Source organism: Ctenocephalides felis, unplaced genomic scaffold (assembly GCF_003426905.1).
Source record: "Ctenocephalides felis isolate EL2017-DRISC unplaced genomic scaffold, ASM342690v1 CF-g0.4_SCAFFOLD_00845, whole genome shotgun sequence".
Lineage (NCBI taxonomy): Eukaryota > Metazoa > Arthropoda > Insecta > Siphonaptera > Pulicidae > Ctenocephalides > Ctenocephalides felis.
The window spans coordinates 47,901,490-47,924,896 of record NW_020536999.1 but is presented as its reverse complement, the minus strand read 5'-3'; the positions used below and the strand labels follow the sequence as shown (position 1 = coordinate 47,924,896).

Genomic DNA, 23,407 nt, shown 5'->3' with positions numbered 1-23,407 from the left:
ATTTACGTACGCAAAATCAAATAAATTATATTAAAACATATTTACATTTAGTATAGTTAATCATACTCTTAGTCAACTTTATAGAGTTTTATAAAATTCTACATGCGTTCCTCAAAACGTTTTTCTTCTTGTGTTTCTTTCCAGGCCTTGATAGAACAATTGTGCCATTCGTTTTTCCCAAATGTGTGGGGCTAAAAGCACCTATAACAAGAATAAATTCTATAAAAAAATTAAATAATCATTTAAACATTATAGCCTAAACTTATTGTCTAATAAGTAAATAGTAAATATAAATTTATCCACTATCTTTTTGATTATTTATATTATATTGTCTTAAGGAAATAGGCTTTTAATACTTAGTGCAATTAAATTAAAAAAAATCTTTAGAATTTACTTAATCTGTATTTAGTCTTATACTATTTAGTGTCATAACAATTTTTGAAACTTTATTTTTTATTAAAATAGGTATTTTTACGCTTTTTAAAAATGTACTTTCGATACTAATAGGCAGTAGCTATTTTGAATTCTAGGCTAGTCGGCTATTAAACAGTAACTATGTAGAATTTATAAATTTTCTCTAATTATTAGTTACGCCAAAAAAAATCTTTATAAGTATTGAAATAATCTTTATAAAATTTAACTTAATAGTTAACTTTGGGTGCTAAGAATGGTCAATGGAACTGTTCATGGATATAAAAAAGTTATCGGTTACACTCACTTATTGTTAGTGTTTTTTTAAATAAATATTTTTAAATATTGTATTTATCCATAAATCCTTCATATTTATATAAAAAATCTATAACACACTCTTGCTTAAACCGGTACGAGTAAGGAATTTTGCACAACTTGCTACAATGTCTTCAAAATTTAAAATTAAAATTACTGGCCTAACTCAAATCCACTATTTAAACATGCCCAAAATACTACCAAATAAGTGATATAAATAAAATTTAACACAAATTCGAATCATTTTTATGAAAATCTGCAACAGGATCAAGAATTCTTTAAGTATTTTTGATCCTGTTGCAGATTTTCATGAAAATGATTCGAATCTGTGTTGAATTTTATTTATATCACTTATTCGGTATACAAAATCTAGATTATACAAACTATTATACAAAATTTAAATTACAACGCAGCTATTTAGTTGAGTAAGCAGATTCAAGATCTTTGTTAAGTTTAAATTTCTAAGAAGAACTTTTTATTTGATTATACGTTATACTCTTGATTTACGTTTGATGCTAATAACATCAAACGATGATGTTAATAACATCATGTTATACCATTTCTTATATTTTTCCATCTGTTTTTTTCGCTTTTGAGCATTGTATAAAATTCTGTTCAATTTACTTTATAACTAATTTGAAGTTTTCGTAATTTTTGTTAATTTTCGTGGAATTAAAAATAAAAGTTCGAATTTATTAATGTGAGATGCTTTTTCAACCAGCTTTTGAATTTGTGTATTTGTCATATTTCTCGGGACGAAAGATCTAAATATCTAAATTCAGGACAAATTTTGGTTTTAGAAATTCCCTGGACACGTAGTGAAAATCTGGAACTATCCCGGCCAAACTGCGACGTATGGTCACCTTCATTGTTGTAATGTGTGGTTATTTTATTATTTTATTAATTAGTGGTTAGTTCGACTTGAGCAACTTTAACCTACTATACTAAATCTAAATTCAATCGAATCTGTTAACAAAAATAAAAATTAGTAACGTACTAATAGTAACTCCGTGTCTTCCAGAATATGGATCCGGTACGTCTCCATTTCCCGACCACAAGGCCTCTTCTTGCCGGATGTCCTGCACGCAGCGCGCTCCTAGTAGGCGGAAAACAGCGGAAACATTCAGGTCTTCCTTGACCGACGTCCTTACAAGGCGGCAATTCAAACTGCGAGATAACTGCTCCGTTTCTTCTCTAAAATCAGAAAACTAGATAATTCTGTGGAAAATAAACTTGAATAATTAATTTATTTTGAGTAAATAATAGATTTGATTTTCTGCTTTTCCAAACATATATAGGTAACCCTCGCATAACACGGATTCGCTTTAAGGGGGTATTCTAGTGTGGAAATTCAGAAAAATCGATTTTTTTTAATTCATATTTTTAAAGTTTAACTATCTAAGAATATGGGTACGAGAAGGTTTTTGAAAATTTGAATTATTTTCGGAGATATGGGCATTTTACTGACAGTCTCCATACTGGTTTGGCTTCACGCAAAACTTTAAATGCGTTTTTCTCAGAACTTACTTTTTCAGTACTCTTGTCACGATTTCTGGAGTTCTACTCGACCAATTTATTTGAAATTTTCAGAGAGTCTTATTTATAGATCTATCTATAGTCAGAACTAGAATCGTCCCGAAATTCCTATTTTTACTATTTTAAAAAAATCGAGAAACTCAAAAAAAAAAACAGTAAAAAAAACCTTTTTTTTTTCAAACAGTCGCCAATTTGTAACAAATTTTTTTTTTACTCATCGCTAGTTCAGCCGATTGCGACATCATTGTAGATTAATAATCTTTTTATTTTTTGCATTTCCGATGGCTAGGAGGGCTGATATCATGTCAAGACTGAGGTGCCAATTTTTTGAGACCGCCCACTTCATCAGCTGCCAGTTTTGTACAATTTTCAACTTTTTTATTTTTTAATTTTTGTTCTGTATTTTAACAATATTAATAAACAAGTGGTGAAAAAATGGTTAGTAAAAACATTCATTGCTTTCTTTTACGACACTTTAAAAATGACCTAAAATTCATCGCTCTACACTAGAATACCCCCTTAACATGATTTGAGAATTGAGCAAAGTCCTAAAAAATAAGCAATATAGTAAAACCTATGAAAATAAAATTTTATTTAATCTAAAAAATTAGTAAAATCGCCGTACAATAGCTCAATAAATGCGATGAAACAAGTGCAAAAGATGATTAATTTGAGATTTATTATTAGAGCGCGTACGTTCTATTGAAAAAAACTAGGATTATCCGAATATATTTAATATTTGTTAAACAATTCTTGAAATAAAATGAGCATAAAAGTTTAATAAAGATAACTTTACTTGTGTTAAATTAAAAATATCATTTTGCTGAAAGAAAGTAATTGCAAATATATATATATATATATATATATATTTTTTTTTTTTTTGGAGGTAGTATAGGCTGCTCAGAAGATGAGGATATCTTATAAAAAAAAGGGTCGCGTTGGATAGCACTTATTATTATTTGTTAGTTTTGACAAAAAAATATCATATAATTTATGTAATGATAATAATACTTATAAAAAATCGCAATATTTATTATATAATCGTTATGTAGCTGTTTTTTTGAATTCTTGGATCGTAACCCCTCTTTGTACTAGTTCTTTTTCCCGTATAACACGGATTCGCATAACACGCTAGTTTTATGGAACGTAACTACCGTGTTGTACGAGGGTTACATGTATTTTGCAAAAACAATTAAAAATATATTGCATGAATAATGTCTAAATATATAGTGATTAGAAATATGTTTAAATTAGATATAAAATTACATACGGTGTGACAACGCTCTGATCCATTAAGTCTATTTTATTTTGGACTATGACGGTAGGAATCTCTCCGCATTCGTTTTCAACCTGAAAAATATAACGAATATAAGTTAATATTTTTATTATATAATAAACATATTATTTTTAATTATTAGGCAAAATTTAACGAAAGAACTGTATTTCTCAAAAAAGGTAATGTAATGTTTCAAATAATAAAGGTGATGTGATTAAGGATTTACCTAATTCAAAACTTCTAATATTTAATCTTCTAAGAAACACGAAGTTTGTTCGTAGTCTTACCCAAGTTATAAGCTTCTTTTAACAATGTTCGCTTGTCTTTACCGCGTCCTTTAAATCTTACTAATTTGAAGTTATTAATCATTCGTTAAAGCATTATATATATTTTGCTAAAATTATATAACAAGTCAATTTCTTTAAAACACTATTTATATTCACAATAAGTAGTTCAACATTCAATATAACAGCTCAAATTGTTTAAATCTCTATCTCACTTAACACTATCCATGTAGTAGTTTAAGTCGGTTTATAGTCTTTTACAAGAACATGTTTATTTAAATAACTAGTGGGGCGCACGGCATCATGCCTTAAGGCAAATTGCTGGAACTTCCCGTACCAAAAAATTTCTTTTTAAAAGATTATCATTTTTGAAAAAAAATTACTCTGACAAATTAGATCTTTGAGAAACTATAAATTTTTGACAAAAATTTACTTTTTTTTGAAAAAAAGACTTTTTGAAGAAAAGTGTATTTTGAAATATTTTGGAAATTCTGAAATTTTTTTCAAAGCAATCGTACTGCTTTAACTGCATAGAGACGAAATATCGAAGCGCGTAAGCGCCGCGCCGCTAATCTAACGGATAAGCATTGGTACGGAACCCATAGGAATGTAAACAAAATTTATACTTATTGTTAAAATGTCTATAAAATATCTGATAATTTGATGTGCATATGTCTATAGACCATTTTTGACCGCCAGATGGCATTTGTTTTACTTTTTTCACTAGATCTCCGAAACCGCTAGACCTGCCTTTATGAAAATTTGATCAGTTGTTCATCTTATTAATATAAGTAAAATGTTTTTTGAATTATTCAAATAGGACGCCCCGTTATCTTAAAAACTGAGTTACCGTTTTTGCCACTTTTTGCCCCGTATCTTCGGAACGGCTAGACTTGCCTTAGCCAAAAACTAATCAGTACGTCTCCTTATCAATACGAATCGAATGTTTTTTGAATTATTCAAATCGCTTAATCCGTGTTCCAGAAATCGTCGACGTAAATTTGTATCCCCACACACATACACACACGCACACGCACACATATATATACACACACATACATCCATTTTTTCTAAGGTATATATATTTGAAACGTAAAGATATATAAACATTTTCATTTTCGATTTTTTGCGATTACTATAACTTACCCTACGGGAATTAATAATTGCTTTACTCCAGTCAATTAAGCGTTTTGGGTAATTTTTTTACTGTGCTGCGATTTGCATAAAATTTTGGAATTAGGTTCATAAAATTTGATGCAAATTGGAGCACAGTAAAAAAATTCAGATGTTATACCCTTTTTTCGTCTCCGTTTACTGCACTACTTGCCAAGATTCATTATAGTTTCATTATACTCTTACAATTTTAAAGTTATCTTAAATATAATAATTTGTTAAAGCAATACAAATATTTTGTTTAAATCAATCCAATAATTTAAATTGTTCATGTATATTCAAATTTACATTATCCATGTGCACAATAATGTAAACTACAAAATATGTTTTTATGGTAAATGCTGTATTACTATTCGTACTATTATTCAAAATGGTCAAATACACGTTTCCTGTAGTATAAATATGGTGTTTTCGTATTTTTATATTCTTCAAAGTTTCTTTCATGGATTCAAAGATTTAAAATTGAGTCTCTACAAACCTTTGTTTTCCACGATGCTGCTGCCAAGAAACTATCGCGATCAGTGACAGAGAATGCGATGACACAAGCTTGCGCACCCCTGTAATAAGCTTTGGTGATTGCATCGAACTCTTCTTGACCAGCTGTATCCCAGAGCATCAATCGAACGTCTTCACCATCCAATCTAGAAAAATATAAAATACTTTCATTATTCAAAGAAAATTAGGGAAAAGGAAAATTTCCTATGCTATGTTTAACATTTTTTTAAGTTTAAACGATTCAGTGCTTATAATATTTCATATTAGACCAAGAATACGCTAAGAACCGTTTATTTGTTCATTCGGCAAATACAACTATGTATAGCGATCGATTCATCATGTTAAAAAAAATCAAAATTAGACTAAGGGGGTTGTTCGGTTTTTATTTATTTTTTTTCGATTTTGAGATTTTTTGATATTATGAAAGCTAAAAACCTTAGAATTATTTAAAAAAATATCATCTTAATCAAGTTATAGATATATATATCTCTATATGTATGATCCTCCGAAACCGTTTTTTTCATCGCTCCGCGAGCTATTGTATGCCAGCTGCTCTCTTTTTCATTATAATACCTCATGCACATGACCTTTTTAATGTGTCAGCATCTTTGAACACCATGGTGTATTTAGTACAATAAATTAAATTGTGTATTTAGTACATTATATTAAAAACTTTAAATACGTTTTTCTCAAATTGACTTTTTTCAATGCGGTGCCACAAATTAATAAAAAACTACAAGTCAGACTTGCATTTTTTTTAAATTTGCTCACCACTGCAATACCTAGTCCCCCTACCTCAAACAACTTGATAACAAGCTTCTCGCCCCAAAAAAGGCCTTTTTTGACACTTTTTTTTGAAATAGCTGCCATTTTTTTCCTTCTTGCATTTTTTCTTTCATTTTGGTAAGGAGACTGGATTCAAACTTCTTCTTCAACGTAGTTTTTTTTGTTGCAGGCGATGCGCAACGGATTTATCTGTGGCACCGCAAAAGAGATCGATTTTGCAAGGCCGACTTTGTCGCCCCCTGATCAAAAAATGACAGCAAAAAAAAAAAAGAAAATTTCGTAATATTCTATTATTTTGTAATTTGTGTTTAAAAAAACCGCATGTCTCTATGATAAATACATTTCGAGAAAAACAAAAACAAATACCTTGCATTTTTTGTAAAAAAAAAATCGAACAACCCCCTTAACAGAGTTCCCAAGTCAAACTATTTATATCAAATATTTGAAAGATCTGTAGCTACTAGCCAAGTTAATCCTGTACTCTTTTTCTTTACCCAAAAACTAAAATCAATAGATTTATATATCTGTTAAACGACTAAAGAATGTTAATTCGATGCTAGAGATAAAGTTCTGTTAGAATGCATCGTTTTATATCAAATACTTTAAATAAATTCCGCATCGGATTTACAGTAAAATCAATATGAATTCGAAATCGCTTTGATTATGTTATAAAACGTCTGATTTCCATTCTTGTAACTGTTCACAGCATTATTCATATATGAGGATACAATAAAAATTGACGTGTTTATTGTATTCGTTAAATTTATTAAAATATGGAATTTTAAAAAAATAAAGTGTTTGATTCAAAAATATTGTTTCTCATTAAGTCGATAGTTGTCGTTGTAGCGACGCGGGAATAGTCTAGTTTTGTAATCATAGTCTGATATCAAGTAGTGACTAGGTCCATTTTCAATTGAAAAATATATCAACATATATTTTTAAATGAAAAGATTCCATAACCTGAATTGCTGCAATAAGTTAAAAATATATATTATAAAACTGCAACCACTGATTTGTCTATAATACAAATGAAGGGTCAAGAATAGGAAAGACAGCCATTAGGTTTTCCTCTAATAAACTTTAATCAGGAGAAGTATGATCACAACATCTTATATCATATTTAGATCTGATTAGTGTTCTTAGCAAAAAATCAGTAGATTTTGTGTATAGTTCCATGTCAAACAAATATTATCCACTTTTATATTGTATAGTAATAAAATACATAACGATAAACTATTCTAAAATTCTATTTGGATATATTTAATTTCACAGAAAAATAATTTGAAAATATACGCAAAAAGCACACATTTAGCTTAGTTTTTTGTAAAACGTTATGTGTTAGTTTACCTCCCCTGCCGAATCAAGAGCAAATTGGTTTGTATATTAGCATCAATCATTAATTTTAAAATAAATGCGCGCCTTGTTTCTAGAATGCTGCAAAATCGTTATACAATTCATTGACTAATAAAACTAATAGTCGATGTATTAGTTATTAATGAACTATTATTTAATCTTATATATCCAGTTTGACAAAAAGTACAAAAATTATTTGCAAAAATAATTTTTAAAACTAGCTGTAAGTGGAATTCTGTCTTAAGGCAATTAAGGCATCGTGCCTTAAGGCAAATTGCTGGAACTTCCCGTACCAAAAATTATTATTTTTTTAAAAACAATTAACATTTTTGAAAAAAAATTACTTTGAAAGAATAAGATTTTTGAGAAACTATAAATTGGACAAAAAATAACTTATTTTGAAAAAAAAATTTTTTTAAAAAAACATTTTTTTTTTAATTTTTTTTTTTTGAAAAAAAATTTTTTTTATTTATTTTGACATATTGTAGAAGATCTGAACTTTTTTTCAAAGCAATCGTACTGCTTTAAACTGCATAGGGACAAAATATAAAGCGCGTAAGCGCCGCGTCGCTGTCCTAACGCATAAGCATTGGTACGGAACCCATAGAAATATAACAAAATGTATACGTATTGTTAAAATCTCTATAAAATATCTGATAATTTGATGTGCATATGTCTAATGATCATTTTTGATCGCCACCTGGCTCATTTTTTTACTTTTTCCTCCATATCTCCGAAACCGCTAGACCTACCTTCATGAAAATTCTATCGATTGTGTGTGTGTATGTATGTATGTATGTACGTGTGTGTATGTATGGCGGATACAAATTTCGTCGACGATTTCGGGAACTCGGATCAACGATTTGAATAATTCAAAAAACATTCGATTCGTATTGATAAGGAGACGTGCTGATTAGTTTTGGCGAAGGCAGGTCTAGCCGGTCCGAAGATACGGGGCAAAAAAGTGCCGAAAACGGTAACTCAGTTTTTAGAGAATGGAAGCGTTCGATTTGAATAATTCAAAAAACATTTCACTTGTATTGACAAGATAAAGAATCGATAAAATTTTCATGAAGGTAGGTCTAGCGGTTTCGGAGATATGGAGGAAAAAGTAAAAAAAATGAGCCATTTGGCGGTCAGAAATGATTATTAGACATATGCACATCAAATTATCAGATATTTTATAGAGATTTTAACAATAAGTATACATTTTGTTAACATTCCTATGGGTTCCGTACCAATGCTTATGCGTTAGACAGGCGACGCGGCGCTTACGCGCTTTATATTTTGTCCCTATGCAGTTAAAGCAGTACGATTGCTTTGAAAAAAAAAGTTCAGATCTTCCACAATATGTCAAATAAAGAAAAAAAAATTTTTCAAAAAAAAAAAATTAAAAAAAAAAAATTTTTTAAAAAAAATTTTTTTTTTTCAAAAAAAAGTAATTTTTTGTCCAATTTATAGTTTAGTTAATTATAGTTTTTCAAAGTAAATTTTTTTCAAAAATGTTAATTGTTTTTAAAAAAATAATAATTTTTGGTACGGGAAGTTCCAGCAATTTGCCTTAAGGCACAATGCCTTAATTGCCTTAAGACAGAATTCCACTTACAGCTAGTTTTCTTTCATACTACTCTAAACCAGATTGATAATTTGGAAGCTTAATGTAGCTTAATGTATTTTATATCACACACATTTACCTTATATATAAAATTCTTCTGTGCGAGTGTATGATTTGATAGTTCTCCTAAACGGTTAGTCGAATTTTGATAATTCTTTTCAGAGTTTGTCAAAGAGAATTTTTAAGATTTAATGAACGATAAAACTATAGTAATATTGTAGAAATAAGTGTCGTCTGATTTAAAAGTCAATTCACTTGAAATTTGAATATAGCTGAAATTATTCGCCTAGATAATATTAGAATATAATATACAAGAAAAATGCAATGTCTACATTATTATTGTCGAAAAGCGATGTGCCAGAAATTCAAATAATATAAGATCAACAGTCAACACTCTATAGTTGGCATATGAAATTATATAATTCAGTTTAATAAATAACGCAATAAGTCCAAAATTGCATATACATTATTTTTTCAAACTTATGCATGTTGCATTTTGGCTTACTTTATTAATTATTTAACAATACAAAAAAATACTTCTACTTATTAAAAAATGATTTAGGATTTTGTTTGATGTATCAAAAATTCATTTGTTTGGCATTGGATGTGAAATATTTAACAAGTTGATCTTGGATTGAAGAGTCTCATATGAACTAGATTTTACAAATTAATTCACCTAAAAGATTTGAAACTAAACAATAATGTTTATTAAATTATTACTAAGAAAAAATGTACTGTAGAAATTATAATTGGCAAAATACAACTAATATAACGTAAGAGATTATGTAAATTATAGCCTAAATTATTGAAGCAATTATGTTGTGTGGTAAAATCAAGTGAGATATTGTTCTTTAACCGCAGATACTCTATTATTTTTTTATGAATTTCTTATAATGCTTATGACCATAAATTAATCACAAAGGCAGGACATCAAACAGGATATTAAAAAGTGTAGGATAGGATATTAAAAAAATGAAACTTTTGAATTGTAGATGTGGGTCCAGGACAACGTCTGTCGGGTCATCTAGTATATATATATATATTAAGTATTTATATATTATATATTAAGTATTAATATATTAAGTGCCTAATGGTTGCATATTTCAATAACCGAAAAGAATCTTCTCTACTATAAGTTTTTCCCAAATATAGTTTTCTTGTATATGGATTATTCAAATTATATTCTAAGTCATCCAATAATTGTTTTTTCTAAACTATTCAATTTATTCGGTCTGAACACCATGATATGAAAATAACTTCAAACAAATATATAATAATGATTTGCACAGTCTCCATCTAATCTCGATATGCAATGCGTCAATTGTGCATCAAAACAAGTTGTTGCGTAGGTGTGACCCATTTTGACCCTAAGTGCTCGATGTCTCCTCAGTAGTAGCCAAGCAAACGCCTAATAAAAAGATTTCTGTGAACTAACTGACTAACTGATCATATGTAGGAGATGTAAAACCATGTATTTATTGCTTTCAAACAAGTTTCTTCTACATTCGAACCGTGTCCTAAATATTACAAAACGAGTTGGATTCCACTCTTCAGCGGACGCCATGTAATGTAACTCTTCGGTGTTGATGTGGAGGAATCAGAATTTGTCAAAGTTGGACTTGACATAAATCAATTTTAATAAAATAGAGTAAGGGTCAAATATAGATCGATCAATAGGACAAACATGTATCATATAAAATATTAGCTGAAATGCCAACATGATTTGTGTTTTTTCTATATTATTTTATTGAACAATAATCAGAAATTAGCGGAAAGATATTCAATATTATTACCTATTAAAGATAGGTAACCCAGCGGTTGCTATCTACATTTGAAAGATTGTTATTATAAGATATCTAATATCGATCATGTTCTTGAATATTTTGTTTAGATAATAAAATTTAAATGGAAGATGATAGGCAATAGATTTTACGGAAAATAACTTTTGCACTTTAATATATGTTGGTACATTGAGAAAATTGCAGGAAAACATGAAAATTACTCCATTGTATCTCAATCTGCAGCTTTTGATTTGTATTTGTTGATTTCATATTTCGGATATCATATCATCATTTTTGTTGCTATATATCTTGCAGATTTGAAATTATATAATATTAAAAATCATTATTTATCATATTCAGTTCAATCATATTTTTTAAAAATTGATTTTAAATTGTAATAATTGAAAATGTCAAATATTAACTGTGCGTTTTTGAAGCAACTGCTTGGTTTAAAATCATTTTCTATATCCAATCTATATATATATATAATAATATATATATATATATATATCAAATGTAGTATCTTACATTTTGGATATCAAATCATTATTTTATAATTTTGTTACTATATATCTTGCAGGTTTAAAATTATATACATATTAAAAATCATTAATTTGTTATGTTCAAATCAATCATATTTTTTTATTAGATTTGTTAGATTTTATACTGTCTATCTGTCTAATTTAAAAAGTCTATCAAACCTTTACTGCGCATTTTGTAGCAAAGATACTTATTTTAACAGAATTTTCTATATACCAAATCTGCAAGACCAATTAAAATGTCATTTTTGCAGAAATTAGATATCCTAAAATGCAGTAAAAATAGTATATTGAAATACTTTACAATTATTTTTATTTAATATTAATTAATATTAAAGCTTTATCTTGGGTTTGTTTTGACAACTGCTTTAAATAATGTAGCAGATATTATTTTTAGTTTTTTTTTCGAAACTTTTATATATAATTTTTTTTAAATTATATTTTATCATTTTATAGTAATTAATATTAAAGCACTATCTTTGAGTTTATTTTGACAACTGCTTTGAATAATGTAGCAGATATTATTTGTAGTCAGAACTTTATTTATTTATCATAATAGATAAACAAAAATTGCAAAAAATTTTAAACACTACAAAATATAATGTACGGTGCATAATTAATTAATTAATAATATAATTAAGTTGAAAGTTTATGATAAAAAATTTGTTTTTAAAGTGAGCTATAAAATATTTTAGTTCATCATGCAATATTTTTCAAAACAATTTAAAAGGCGGCATGGAAAAGTGTTAATTGTTTTATTGTTAATCACACAGAAAAAAAACATTTTCTTGCTAATATATTTCACCGTTTCTTCCTAATAAATTGTAAAAAGATTTAAACTAGTTTATTTTTATGAATATTCATTATTTATTCATATTTATAAATAATTAAATGAGAACCACTGCTTTATAAAGTGCATAATAAAATATCTAGCCAGATACAAGAAAATGCGTTGAATAATGATAGATCAGTTGATGCATACCAGATCTTGTTTTATTGCAAAAATCTTTGATAAAATATTCGATATCCTCGATAATTATATCACAACAAAATCAAGTAGAACAAGTTAGATAAGTTGTCTTAGTATTCAGAAATTAAAAATATATTAATAATTAACTTTGATAATATCAGAAATAATTAAGAAAATAGATTGAATTTGACTAATACGCCTAAGAAATGAAAACAAAAAGAATATAAATTCGAATTAAGCTTATATTACAAATTATACAGGTTTCTAATATTATAATTTACGATTTAATATAAATATATTATTAAGAATTTGATTTCAAGATTCAAAATTCTTGAAATGATTTTTTATTTAAAACAATGTTTTAATTATTATTATAAACACAGCTTTTGAAAAGCCATATTTACTTTTCAATTATACATACCACCCATAAAAATTTGTCTGTTTAGTTCATGTAGTTTTAATTGAATTTTCATTTCTCGCGATACTTTATTTATTTCAAATAGTTATCCAATAATAATTTCATGAAACGTTTTTTTTTACAATTAAGGTATTACAATAGATTTCAAATTACTTCAATATACTCCACCTTGAATTAAATTACATGATAAATATATAATGCGTGATATATGAAGCTTTAGATAGAAAAGAATAGAAAGTAATTTATAATAGAAAATTTCACACATTCATAAATTGATGCTTATTTGCTTTATAATGCTGTTATTTGAATTTAATATTGAACCAATATTTGTGATAACTATTTTTTGCTAACTTAATTTTAAAAAGATCAATACTGAGCCAAAGGGAAGCTTTTAAATCACAAAATTTTAATCAATTATTAAAGCTGCAAATGTGAGTGTTGGCACTTCAAATAATCTCATTGCAATAGTCCCAATGCTCCCTAAAATCATATAAAAATTCACTTTCATTGAAAAAATGAATATTAATTTACCTATATTTTTTAAAATAATATCGTTATGTTTTATAAAGATTTTTAAAAAAGTGATGCTCATTTTAATGCGCCAGTTATATTTTATACGAGTTCGGTTAATTCTGCCTTTGGCGAGCAATTACAGTTATATGGAACAAGTCGAGCATAATTTGTAGCCCTATAGCTTTATTAAAAACATTTTATTATTTGCAAAGGAGCTTGTACCTTTTTTCCAAATTCCAAAATGATCAGCTATAATAAATTTATGACTGATCTGCTTAAACTGTAAACTTGTTCGTAATGTTTTCATGAACAATTTCCCATAAAGGCTAGAAGTCTAATAAATATATTTTTTTTATTTAATTAACCTAAATTTATTACCCAAAATTTGAATAATTATTTATCAATTCTATATATTGAAATGATTATAAGGTCAGAAATGGAAGAGAAAGTGAATATCAAATAAGATAATTTAAATGAAAAGAAATGTTTTAAAATATGGTGCAGGGACACTAAAATATTCTCCAAGCCGGTTGTAATTTATTTGGTGAATTAATAAAATGCAAACTAGCTAAAAAGTGAAAATTATATATATATATATATATATATATAATATAATATAATATAATATAATTACTGTTTCATTATTATATTATAATTCGTATTTAGTAGTATCAATAGTTAAATTGAAATGTAATTGCATTTTCCTTTTAGATATTTTTGAAAAACTGCACTATTGTATTTTAGTTTTCGTCTATAAATGAGGTAGAGAATATAAAACTGTAACGAAAATGTAATTTATGAAATTATATTTGGAAATTTAACAATAACAAAAAGTAACAAAAGCTATATTTACTACTAATATTCTGATTTTCGATAATTTAAATGAATCATAATATTGAAAAACATAGGATCGCATTTTAATGATAATATCATTTTAGTCTGTGATAATATTTTACTTAAAACTACATAGTTTTTTGAAAGGCACCCAACGATTGGCCTATCTAAATTTAATATATTTTATCATTATAATTTTATGCACGACTACCTTAGTGAACGAACGAATGTTCATATTATAGTCCTAAATTAATTCACTCTGAATTTATTACATTTGTCTTAAAATTTAGTACTCACTCAATTTGGCGTTCAAGGAAATCGACTCCTATCGTTTTTTTGTAATCTCTAGTAAATGTTCCTTTGCAGTAGCGCTGAATCATACTGGATTTTCCGACGCCACCATTTCCGACGATCACCACCTGAAACAATTGGAATATTATGGATTTTAATAGTAATTAACAAATACTTGATTAAAATTGAATACATACAAACATTAGAAAATGCAAAGTTAATGATTAATAAGCTTTGATTATCAATACACCTTTAAAAAAAAAACCTAATATATAAGTAGCCTGAATCAAAATGACGGAGAGGAATTTAAGGAGGAAGAGGAGAGTAAAAGAAATTAAAGGATTTGAACAAATAGTACTAATAACAAAAGAAATTATTAATAAAAAGACTACGTGGGACTAGATTTGAATATTTGCCCACAAATAGTGATTGTCTTAAGTGTAAAACCATGTTGGTATACAATAATTGTCTCGATGTCTGCATTTGTTATGATTGCGAGTGATCCCAAATAAGTTTAATATAGATTAAAGTTTTTTTCTTTCTTAATTTTCAACAGTAATCAAAACTTTAAAAGCCGTTGTAAAAAACTTTTCACTTTTTAGAAGGCAATCCAATAGTGGCCTATCAGTATTCAATATATTTTATTATTAGAATTAGATTGTTTTTATACCAAGGAAAGGCTGTTTCTACGTGGAAGCATACTTTAGATCTATATTATCAAGTGTAAATGTCAATGCTGCTTGATATCAGGCTAGTGGGTATCGAACATGGAATCTTGTGGTTGCAAAGTAAAAAAAGTACCACTCGTATCATAGAATATCAAAAATACTCGACTTATGACATAATGCAGATTCTAAACAGACGCCAAATATGATCATGATTCTTGCAGAAATTAATAGATCATGAAAACTCAAAAATATTGAATTCCATTTGAAGCGATTTTGCAGAATTAATCACCGACCATTCTTTATATTTGCCAAATTTGTGATTTATAGTTTCCACATTTGTTCTATATAAGTTCAACAGTTAACAATTTATTTTTAAGTTATCTAATTTAATATCAACTGATCTCAATAGATTTCAATTTCAATTCGAAGTTAAGGGGGAAGCCTGCTTTAGAATAGGTGGAAGCTCGCTTTTTTAAGAATTTTTTGGAATGTCAATAAATATTTAATTGAAATGAAACTTTCCGGGGTATTGTTATATATTTCAACATTCTTCTCAAATTTTTTCATTAAAATATATGTCATAATATGCCGGGTACAAGCATTTTGCCGATGCGCCACGAGCGTGCAGGTGTCATTTGGCGGAAAAGATACAGGTCACAATTTTCATCCGAAGCAAGACAACCAAAACAATTTTATATTTTCATTAGTATAGATTCTAGTAAAACCTGAAAAATCTAGAAAAATGTAAGGAATTTATCAACTTTTTGCAACTTAAAAAAAAAATCATGTTTTTTGATAAAAAATTTCACTTTGGATCGTTTAAAAAGTGGGTTAATTATAACTTTTTCTAAAGGTTTTTAGGTCCAACTAGAAGAGAATTGAATACAATAAATTTTCTGTCGTTTCGATAGGACGTTTAGTTTTTTTGGTCCAACTAGAAGAGAATTGAATACAATAAATTTTCTGTCGTTTCGATAGGACGTTTAGTTTTTTTGGTATCTTGTCCGCCAATTAGGGTATATCGTAAAAATGAAAAACCGAGATTGCTCGGCGCTTGCTCACTATTTCTTCTGTAACTTCGAAAATAATTTGAATTTGTTCCTGAAATGTTAGGGATATATTCTTGAATAGTTTTAGAAGACATTTTTGCAAAAAAAGTCGATTTTTTAAAGTCTCTAAAGCAGGCTCTCCGCTTAATGTAATTCCGATTCCTGATATAAATATTTCTCGCTAAAGTTTACAAATATTTGGAAACCTCATCGAAAATAATTAATACTTCACGCCTAATTTATAGAAAAAACACATTTCATGGGTAATCCATTATGTTCAACATTAATTTAATTTGATGAAACTTAACAAACCATGAGCAAAAATCTTTCTCATCGGCGTATTAAATGTACCATATTTCATATAAATTGCTAGTGACCTTATTTTTCGATATAATTCTTTGAATAACTGTTCGTGCTGGTAACATACATATACTCTTAAGAAGATAATAAAGTTTACATATAATTATGGTTTTCGTTTATAGTTATTTTGTGTTCACAAATTAGGTGAAGATTTATAACAAAGGCAGCGTTTAGCAAATAAAAAATAATTTTATGATATAAAGTAGAAAGGAAAATTTTCAACGGAAATTGATTAAATAGAAAATAATAAAATTTGACACAAGAAAATTGACGAAGTTGTTAAGAAAAAATCTTATAAGGTAAAATTATATAATGCGTGAATTGTCAGGTGTGATTTTTGTCTTGTACTAATTGAGGTTTGTTGTCTATACTTTTTCAATAATTCAACTCAAAATCAAACATTCACCATACAATTAATTTTATCCAGTATTACATTAATAAGTAAGAGCACAGCGCTTTTTATTAACATCATTTGTAATTAGGTTAAGGAACTTTATTTGCAATAATGGCAAGGTAATAAAAAATTCATTTAATTTTTTTTCACAAATATTAAATGCAAAACTGCCATTGTGACAACAATGATTATGATTACTTTATTTGAAAGGACTCCATTAAATAGAAATAAAAATATAATAGTAAAAGGCAGCGCACAATGAATAATTCTCATTGTCAGCAAGAAATACTATTTTGATGGAAATGAAAATGTCACTGAATAGAATGTAGGTACATTAACGTAGCAATACAATATGTAATGATTATATAAATAGGGTACATTTTTATGAAAGTATGATCAAATAAACTTTTTCGATTGCACTTACATTTTTTAGTTTCAGAACTTTTTATTATAAGCAACTCACGATGACGAAAAATGAGTGGAATGACTTGAGCTTAAGAACTTATTGTATTGACATAAAAGTATACTGAATTTTATAATTTAACCAATATGATTTGTTTGTCTAAATATAAATATTATTTTTTTATTCGTAACAGCAATCAGAACTCAACGAGTTCTATGAGATATTGTATTGATTTTTTAAACTAAGAAGCTTTTTTATATATGGCAACCCAAACGGTTGTCTTATTTCTATGTTATGGATTTATTTAGATGCATTTTTATTCATACAGCAATGCCGGGTAAGAGCCATTTCACTTGGAAATATATTGCATCTATTTTTGTAAGTGAAAACAGATGTCACTGCTGCATGTCACCAGGCTATTCAAACCTGAAACCTCTGATTCAAAGAAGTCCATAGCTCTAACCATATACTCTTCTTTTATCTATGGATGTAACTACTAGATAATAGAAAAACATGAAAAAAATATTTTTAACTACTCCTATATATAGATATAAACATAATTAGCTTTTAGATCTTCATTTCCTTAAATATTCTAACTGTGATTTTTATCTACTACAGGTGATTTTATATTTTAAGTAATAATCAAAAGTATTTTCAAGTAAAAAACAGATCTCCATGTTCAGATTATTCAAATATTTACTTAAATAATATTACCATTTAACGTTTCAGAAATATTCAAATACATATATATTTATATTAATATATATTTTATCAAATATTAATGGTTGATTGATTAATAAATATGGATAATAATATCATAAAATATTATTTGTTGAACTTTTTGTCCTATGCCCAATTTGCATTTAACTTAATCTTAAGTTAAACTAGTTTTATTGTAAAATAAAAAAAACTATCATTGATTAGTTTACATATTAATCTTAAAAGTTCATGGGAAAACGAAAATAATATAATCGAAAAATCTATGATAATAGACTAGATAGGCCTCTATTTAAAATATACTTCTACAAAAATAAATGAACATTATTGTATCCACAATTAATTATGATTTAATTTTTGGTTAAAATGTTGTATAAAAGAATGCTTTATCCCTTGTTACTTTAAGAATCGATTTCACAAAGCATTTCATAATTAATCGACTAAACAAAAGTTATATAATTAATAATTTTTATTATATCACAATGTAATTATAGACAATTTTTAATATAATTCTGGTATTCAATAAGAAACAATAGCAAAAAAAAAATTACAATTAATGTATTCTTGCATATGGTCACACAATTGCTCATCGGTTATTCATTCTTCGCGTAACATATGAATATCAGAAATGATTATTATAAAAAGTTAATTTTACAGCTGCCTTACCATATCCGATACCTACTAAGGAATTCCAATTAAAATAAATGATGAATAAGATTTATATGATTTTATGTTAATTAAAAATTCCACAAAAAATAGAAGAAAAAACATTAGAGTATTGATCCATGCGGCACAAATTAGTTTTCACACAATAGAAGACTAATGAATTCGTAGATTTGTATGCGTATATTTAAATGCATATGATCAACAGTGAGTTTGTAAAAAAATTAAAAGCATTTAAAATCATGGAACGAATCAAAATTGCACAAACATAGATTATCTTTTTTTAATGTTTGCAAATAATTTAAAAACAATCGATTTTTCATTAATGATATTTTTTGCAACGTAGAGTCATCAGTTCCAACTGATGAATTGCAAGACAGTTCTATTGCTGATATGTATTATTTATAATTTATGTATGTATTATTTTATAATTATGTTAAATACTAATTTAAGAATAATCGATTTTTCAATTGTTTTTTGGCGAATTGCAATAGTATACTATTACTAATAACACATAGGTACATTATTTTATAATTAAAGATTGTATTATAAAAAAACAGCGACCAAAATTGAGATATAATTTTCAAAAATATTAGGAATTATCTATGCTACATTAATGATATTAAATCCAAACATAGGCAACTGTTTTAAATTGTTGAAATTGAACTGTCCTAATTTTAGCTCCATTGATCCAAGATTTTAAATAGCTATTATTATTAAATCTTATTCAAATATAATAATATAGAAGCTTGAAGAAGAATATTAAGTTGAACAATATTAAAAATCATTGAAGTATCTGTTAACAAACATTTTCTAAAAATCATTTTTCATAAATTATTATTATTAACTATAAAATTTCATTTAATTTGTTTAAAAATTTCCACTATAAAAATCATAGAGATTTAATAATACTTAGAAAAGCACGCCAAATGAATAATTTGTTTTTATTATACTTTCTTTGTTTAAAACAAGTAGTTATGGGAATTATAAAAATTATGTGAATTCGAAGAAAATAAATGCTTTCGAGTTTGCTTTAGTATTTTAGGTGCTTGTTAAACGACTATAAATTTTGTATAATCTATTTGAAGGAAATTAGTTATGATTTGAATATAATTCTTTAATGTAGGTATTAACTAAAATTTAAATGCATCAATGAATGAAATATTAAAGACTTCTACAGATGTAATATTATATTTAAAAGTTAAATTTAATTATTTAAATATTATTTCAATGCGAAAAGACTCAACTATCAAATCAGAATCTAATCAAGGAAAATGTGAAGTAGATCAACTATAATAATATATATCATAAAACTACAAAATTCGTATGACTGTGGAACATAACAAATTTTTACGAAATTATTAATATTACATTGCAATAAATAATAATAATATATAATGTATAATAAATAGATGCTCACAATTTATGATATAAATGATATCACACATAAAACAATTTCTAGGAAAGCTCAATGGAAAATATGTAACCAATCGCACCAATGTTGATTAAAAAAATTACAAATGAGGTACTAAGTTTGTATTTTTAAGTCAAACTAGGAATGAGATGTAATTAATACTTTACCGAATATAAATGACAAAAATATCTCAACTCATAAATGCTTTCATTTAAAATTGACGAATTTATACCGAGCTTCAAGTACGTGCCTTATCTCCACACATTTTTTTATTATTATCTTTATCAATATTATTAATATTTCTTTCACATAACTGTCTTCTATTTGATAAATATACAATATATATTCAGCTATGAATAAATATAAAAATATTCAAATATACCTTTAGTTTTGTTAACCTTTTGTATTTTTCCAATGCATTATTCTCACCAAGGTATCGCATATATCTTAGAAAAACCATAATAAATAATTCTCTTCAAAACGATTTCTCTACAAAATAAACAGTAATTGATTATAAATATATTCATGATATTCTATTATACTGAGTAATTTGGAAGATTTTAATCTTCCAATTACAACTATATCTAACGCATTAACATAATCATAAAACATTTCATGTAGTAGTCAATCAAAAAAGTTTGAATAAAATAACAATAAATTTAATCAATTGGTAATAAATATAAAAGTAAAAGATAACAATGTGTATTTTTTAAAAGCAAGTGCACTTATTTTAATTATCAGTTAGAAATGTGGGTATAAAAAATTATAATAGTTATTTAAATAGATTCGCTACATCAACGGTAGCAGATTATAATTTGCGGTGTTCATAGTAAGAACTTTTTCTATTGTGAAAGTTTATAATTATGGTGATTGCAAAAATTGACGTATTTAATGAAAAACGTGTCGGATTGTACGGTTTTAGCGGTTAGCACATTTATACAAACTTGGAAACATAATAACTATTGTGTAATTACAATTATTAAATCTGAAAAGGAAGATTGAAGATTTGTTTTAAATGTATTACAAACACATTCGTGTAAAAACATATGAGATTTTTCTAGAGGCATTACAAATTTCTAGATGTCATTTATGAATTTACATATTGAAAATTAAAAAAAAAATAGCAATGATGGGGGCCAGATTTTTTAGAGGTTTCCTCCACTGAGGAGATTCCCCTGTAGATAAAAATCTGTGTTAGTAAAAGAAACAGTTCTTAAATTAAGTTAGTAGGTCTTCTGGCCATTAAGGGACAAGAAATTTGAGAAGAATAAATGATATATTTAAGTATACTTTAATATATATGGTTGAGCATTATTGTATCCTCTATTAATTTTTATGTAAATATTTTTATGTAAATGATCAAAAGAATTCCTTATCCTATGTTACTTCAGAACAGACTTTAAAAAGCATTACAATTTTTAATTAATCGACTAAAGTTATATAATTCAACAATTGTATCATGTCACAAAGTCATTATAAACAACTTTTAATATAATTTTATTAATTAATAGAGGCACTACACATACTATACCAAGTGTATATACACAGCAGAATTTTTCATTAAAAAATAGAAGTATATATTCTTCTTTTTCTTCTTCTGATTATAATCAGCTGAATAAAAATCCACTATTTATAGGCACAATTTTTTACCAATTACTTTATGTAATTTGTACTCTATATAGTTGGAATATTTGATTTTTTAAGCATAAAAAACTACTTTTAGTAAGTACAATTCATTATCGTGTGTCTTTAAAAATATATTATTAAGAAAATAATTAATTAGAAGAAGAATAGTTAAGTAAAAAATTTACCAGGATGATATACTGGAAATCATTTTAAAAATAATTGTTAATTGTCGTTTTTCCTTCAAATTTGAATTGTCTTTATTGAATAAAATTATATTATTCTTTTAGACAACTGTTTATAATCCACACTTACATATATAATTAAATCTAAAAATTAAAAAACATGAAAATATAAGATTTCTGATTGATATCCACAGTCAAAATTAGAGTTAAATAAAAATAAATATTTTGTATATGTGAATGAATAAAGAAATCGGAAAAAAACTTTGAAAAATCATATAAAAATATAGAAAAATATGAATTAATTTTGAGAAAAACAATATGCAGTAACTAATTCTGTATAAATCAAAAAGCAAATACTTTTGCTGTTAAGAATTCGTTAATAATTATTTTTTGATCATTATTTAATTTAAGTGAGCACAGGGTGCACGTACAATCATATAAATTTTTTATATATATATTTACATAGCTTAAGTAAATCTCTTAAGAATCCCTTTTATATTTTCATTATCAACGTATCCTTACTATAAACCCATGTACTGTTCCTAAGAAAATGTACCAAATTGTGAGATTATAAAAAATTCCCAAATTTTGTAGTTTTATTAGTGTATATTTGAGAACTCTCTCTTTTAGGCAGGTTAATAATTTTGATATTATATTTTTAAGTTTATAAATTAAGTATTCAGTAAGTTGCGAGTCTAAACACATATTTAGAAATTTAGCTCGCACAAGTTACTCAACCATTTAATTTTTTTTTTCTATTTTTATGTCTGTTTATGTCTATTGTCGTTTTCTATTCTTCTAATAATTACTGTGTACACAAGTATTTAAAAGTGCAGTATTTATTTTTCTATAAAGTGATAACGGCAAAGGCAGCAGTAAGGAGTTATTTCAAGAAGACAAAAAAAAATAATATTAGAAAAAATGATTTTTTATTCAAAATGGTGACAAGAATATAGGTTAAAGTGAATAATTTACAATTTGCTACAATGAGATAAATTCAATAGTATAAAGTAAAAATTTATCTACTCACTTTGATGGCGATCTCCAAATCTTCTTCCCGCATTTTGAACGCAGGATAACTCACTCCGAACACTCGTTCCCTCATTTATTAAAAATTATTTATGCAAATATCACACACAAGAATTAATATTTAATATATCTGACAGACCAGGTCGACGGTCCGCGAAATAGTGAATTATATATTACAAGAAAATCCATGTACTTCAATAAATTTGCTGAATTAAACTGAAATCACCTTGGTAAATATTATATGACGCACGCGATCGGACGCTTTCGACGAATTTAGGGCATTCAACCCCTTGACCACGGGGGCGAAGAAAG

At 26.6% G+C, this 23,407-nt stretch overlaps 1 protein-coding gene across 1 annotated transcript; it reads right to left on the bottom strand.

Moving 5' to 3' along the window:
• Positions 1 to 75: 75 nt before the first annotated feature.
• On the bottom strand, positions 76 to 23,407 carry LOC113363441 (ras-related protein Rab-23). Its single transcript, XM_026605944.1, has 6 exons — positions 23,097 to 23,407; positions 14,597 to 14,718; positions 5,474 to 5,636; positions 3,533 to 3,612; positions 1,724 to 1,920; positions 76 to 201 (listed from the first exon to the last, which is right to left on the bottom strand). Exons 1-6 carry the CDS (start codon positions 23,169 to 23,171, stop codon positions 89 to 91), a joined length of 750 nt encoding a protein of 249 aa, XP_026461729.1. The 5' UTR covers positions 23,172 to 23,407; the 3' UTR covers positions 76 to 88.

What these genes read in the sequence shown, in the direction of transcription:
- LOC113363441 (XM_026605944.1), bottom strand. Translation starts at nt 23,171, where the DNA reads ATGAGGGAACGAGTGTTCGGAGTGAGTTATCCTGCGTTCAAAATGCGG. An exon ending in GATCAGAGCGTTGTCACACC is followed by an intron (nt 1,921 to 3,532) that starts GTATGTAATTTT and finishes TTCTGATTTTAG; the next exon opens with AGAAGAAACGGAGCAGTTAT. An exon ending in AAGACACGGAGTTACTATTA is followed by an intron (nt 202 to 1,723) that starts GTACGTTACTAA and finishes TTCTTGTTATAG; the next exon opens with GTGCTTTTAGCCCCACACAT.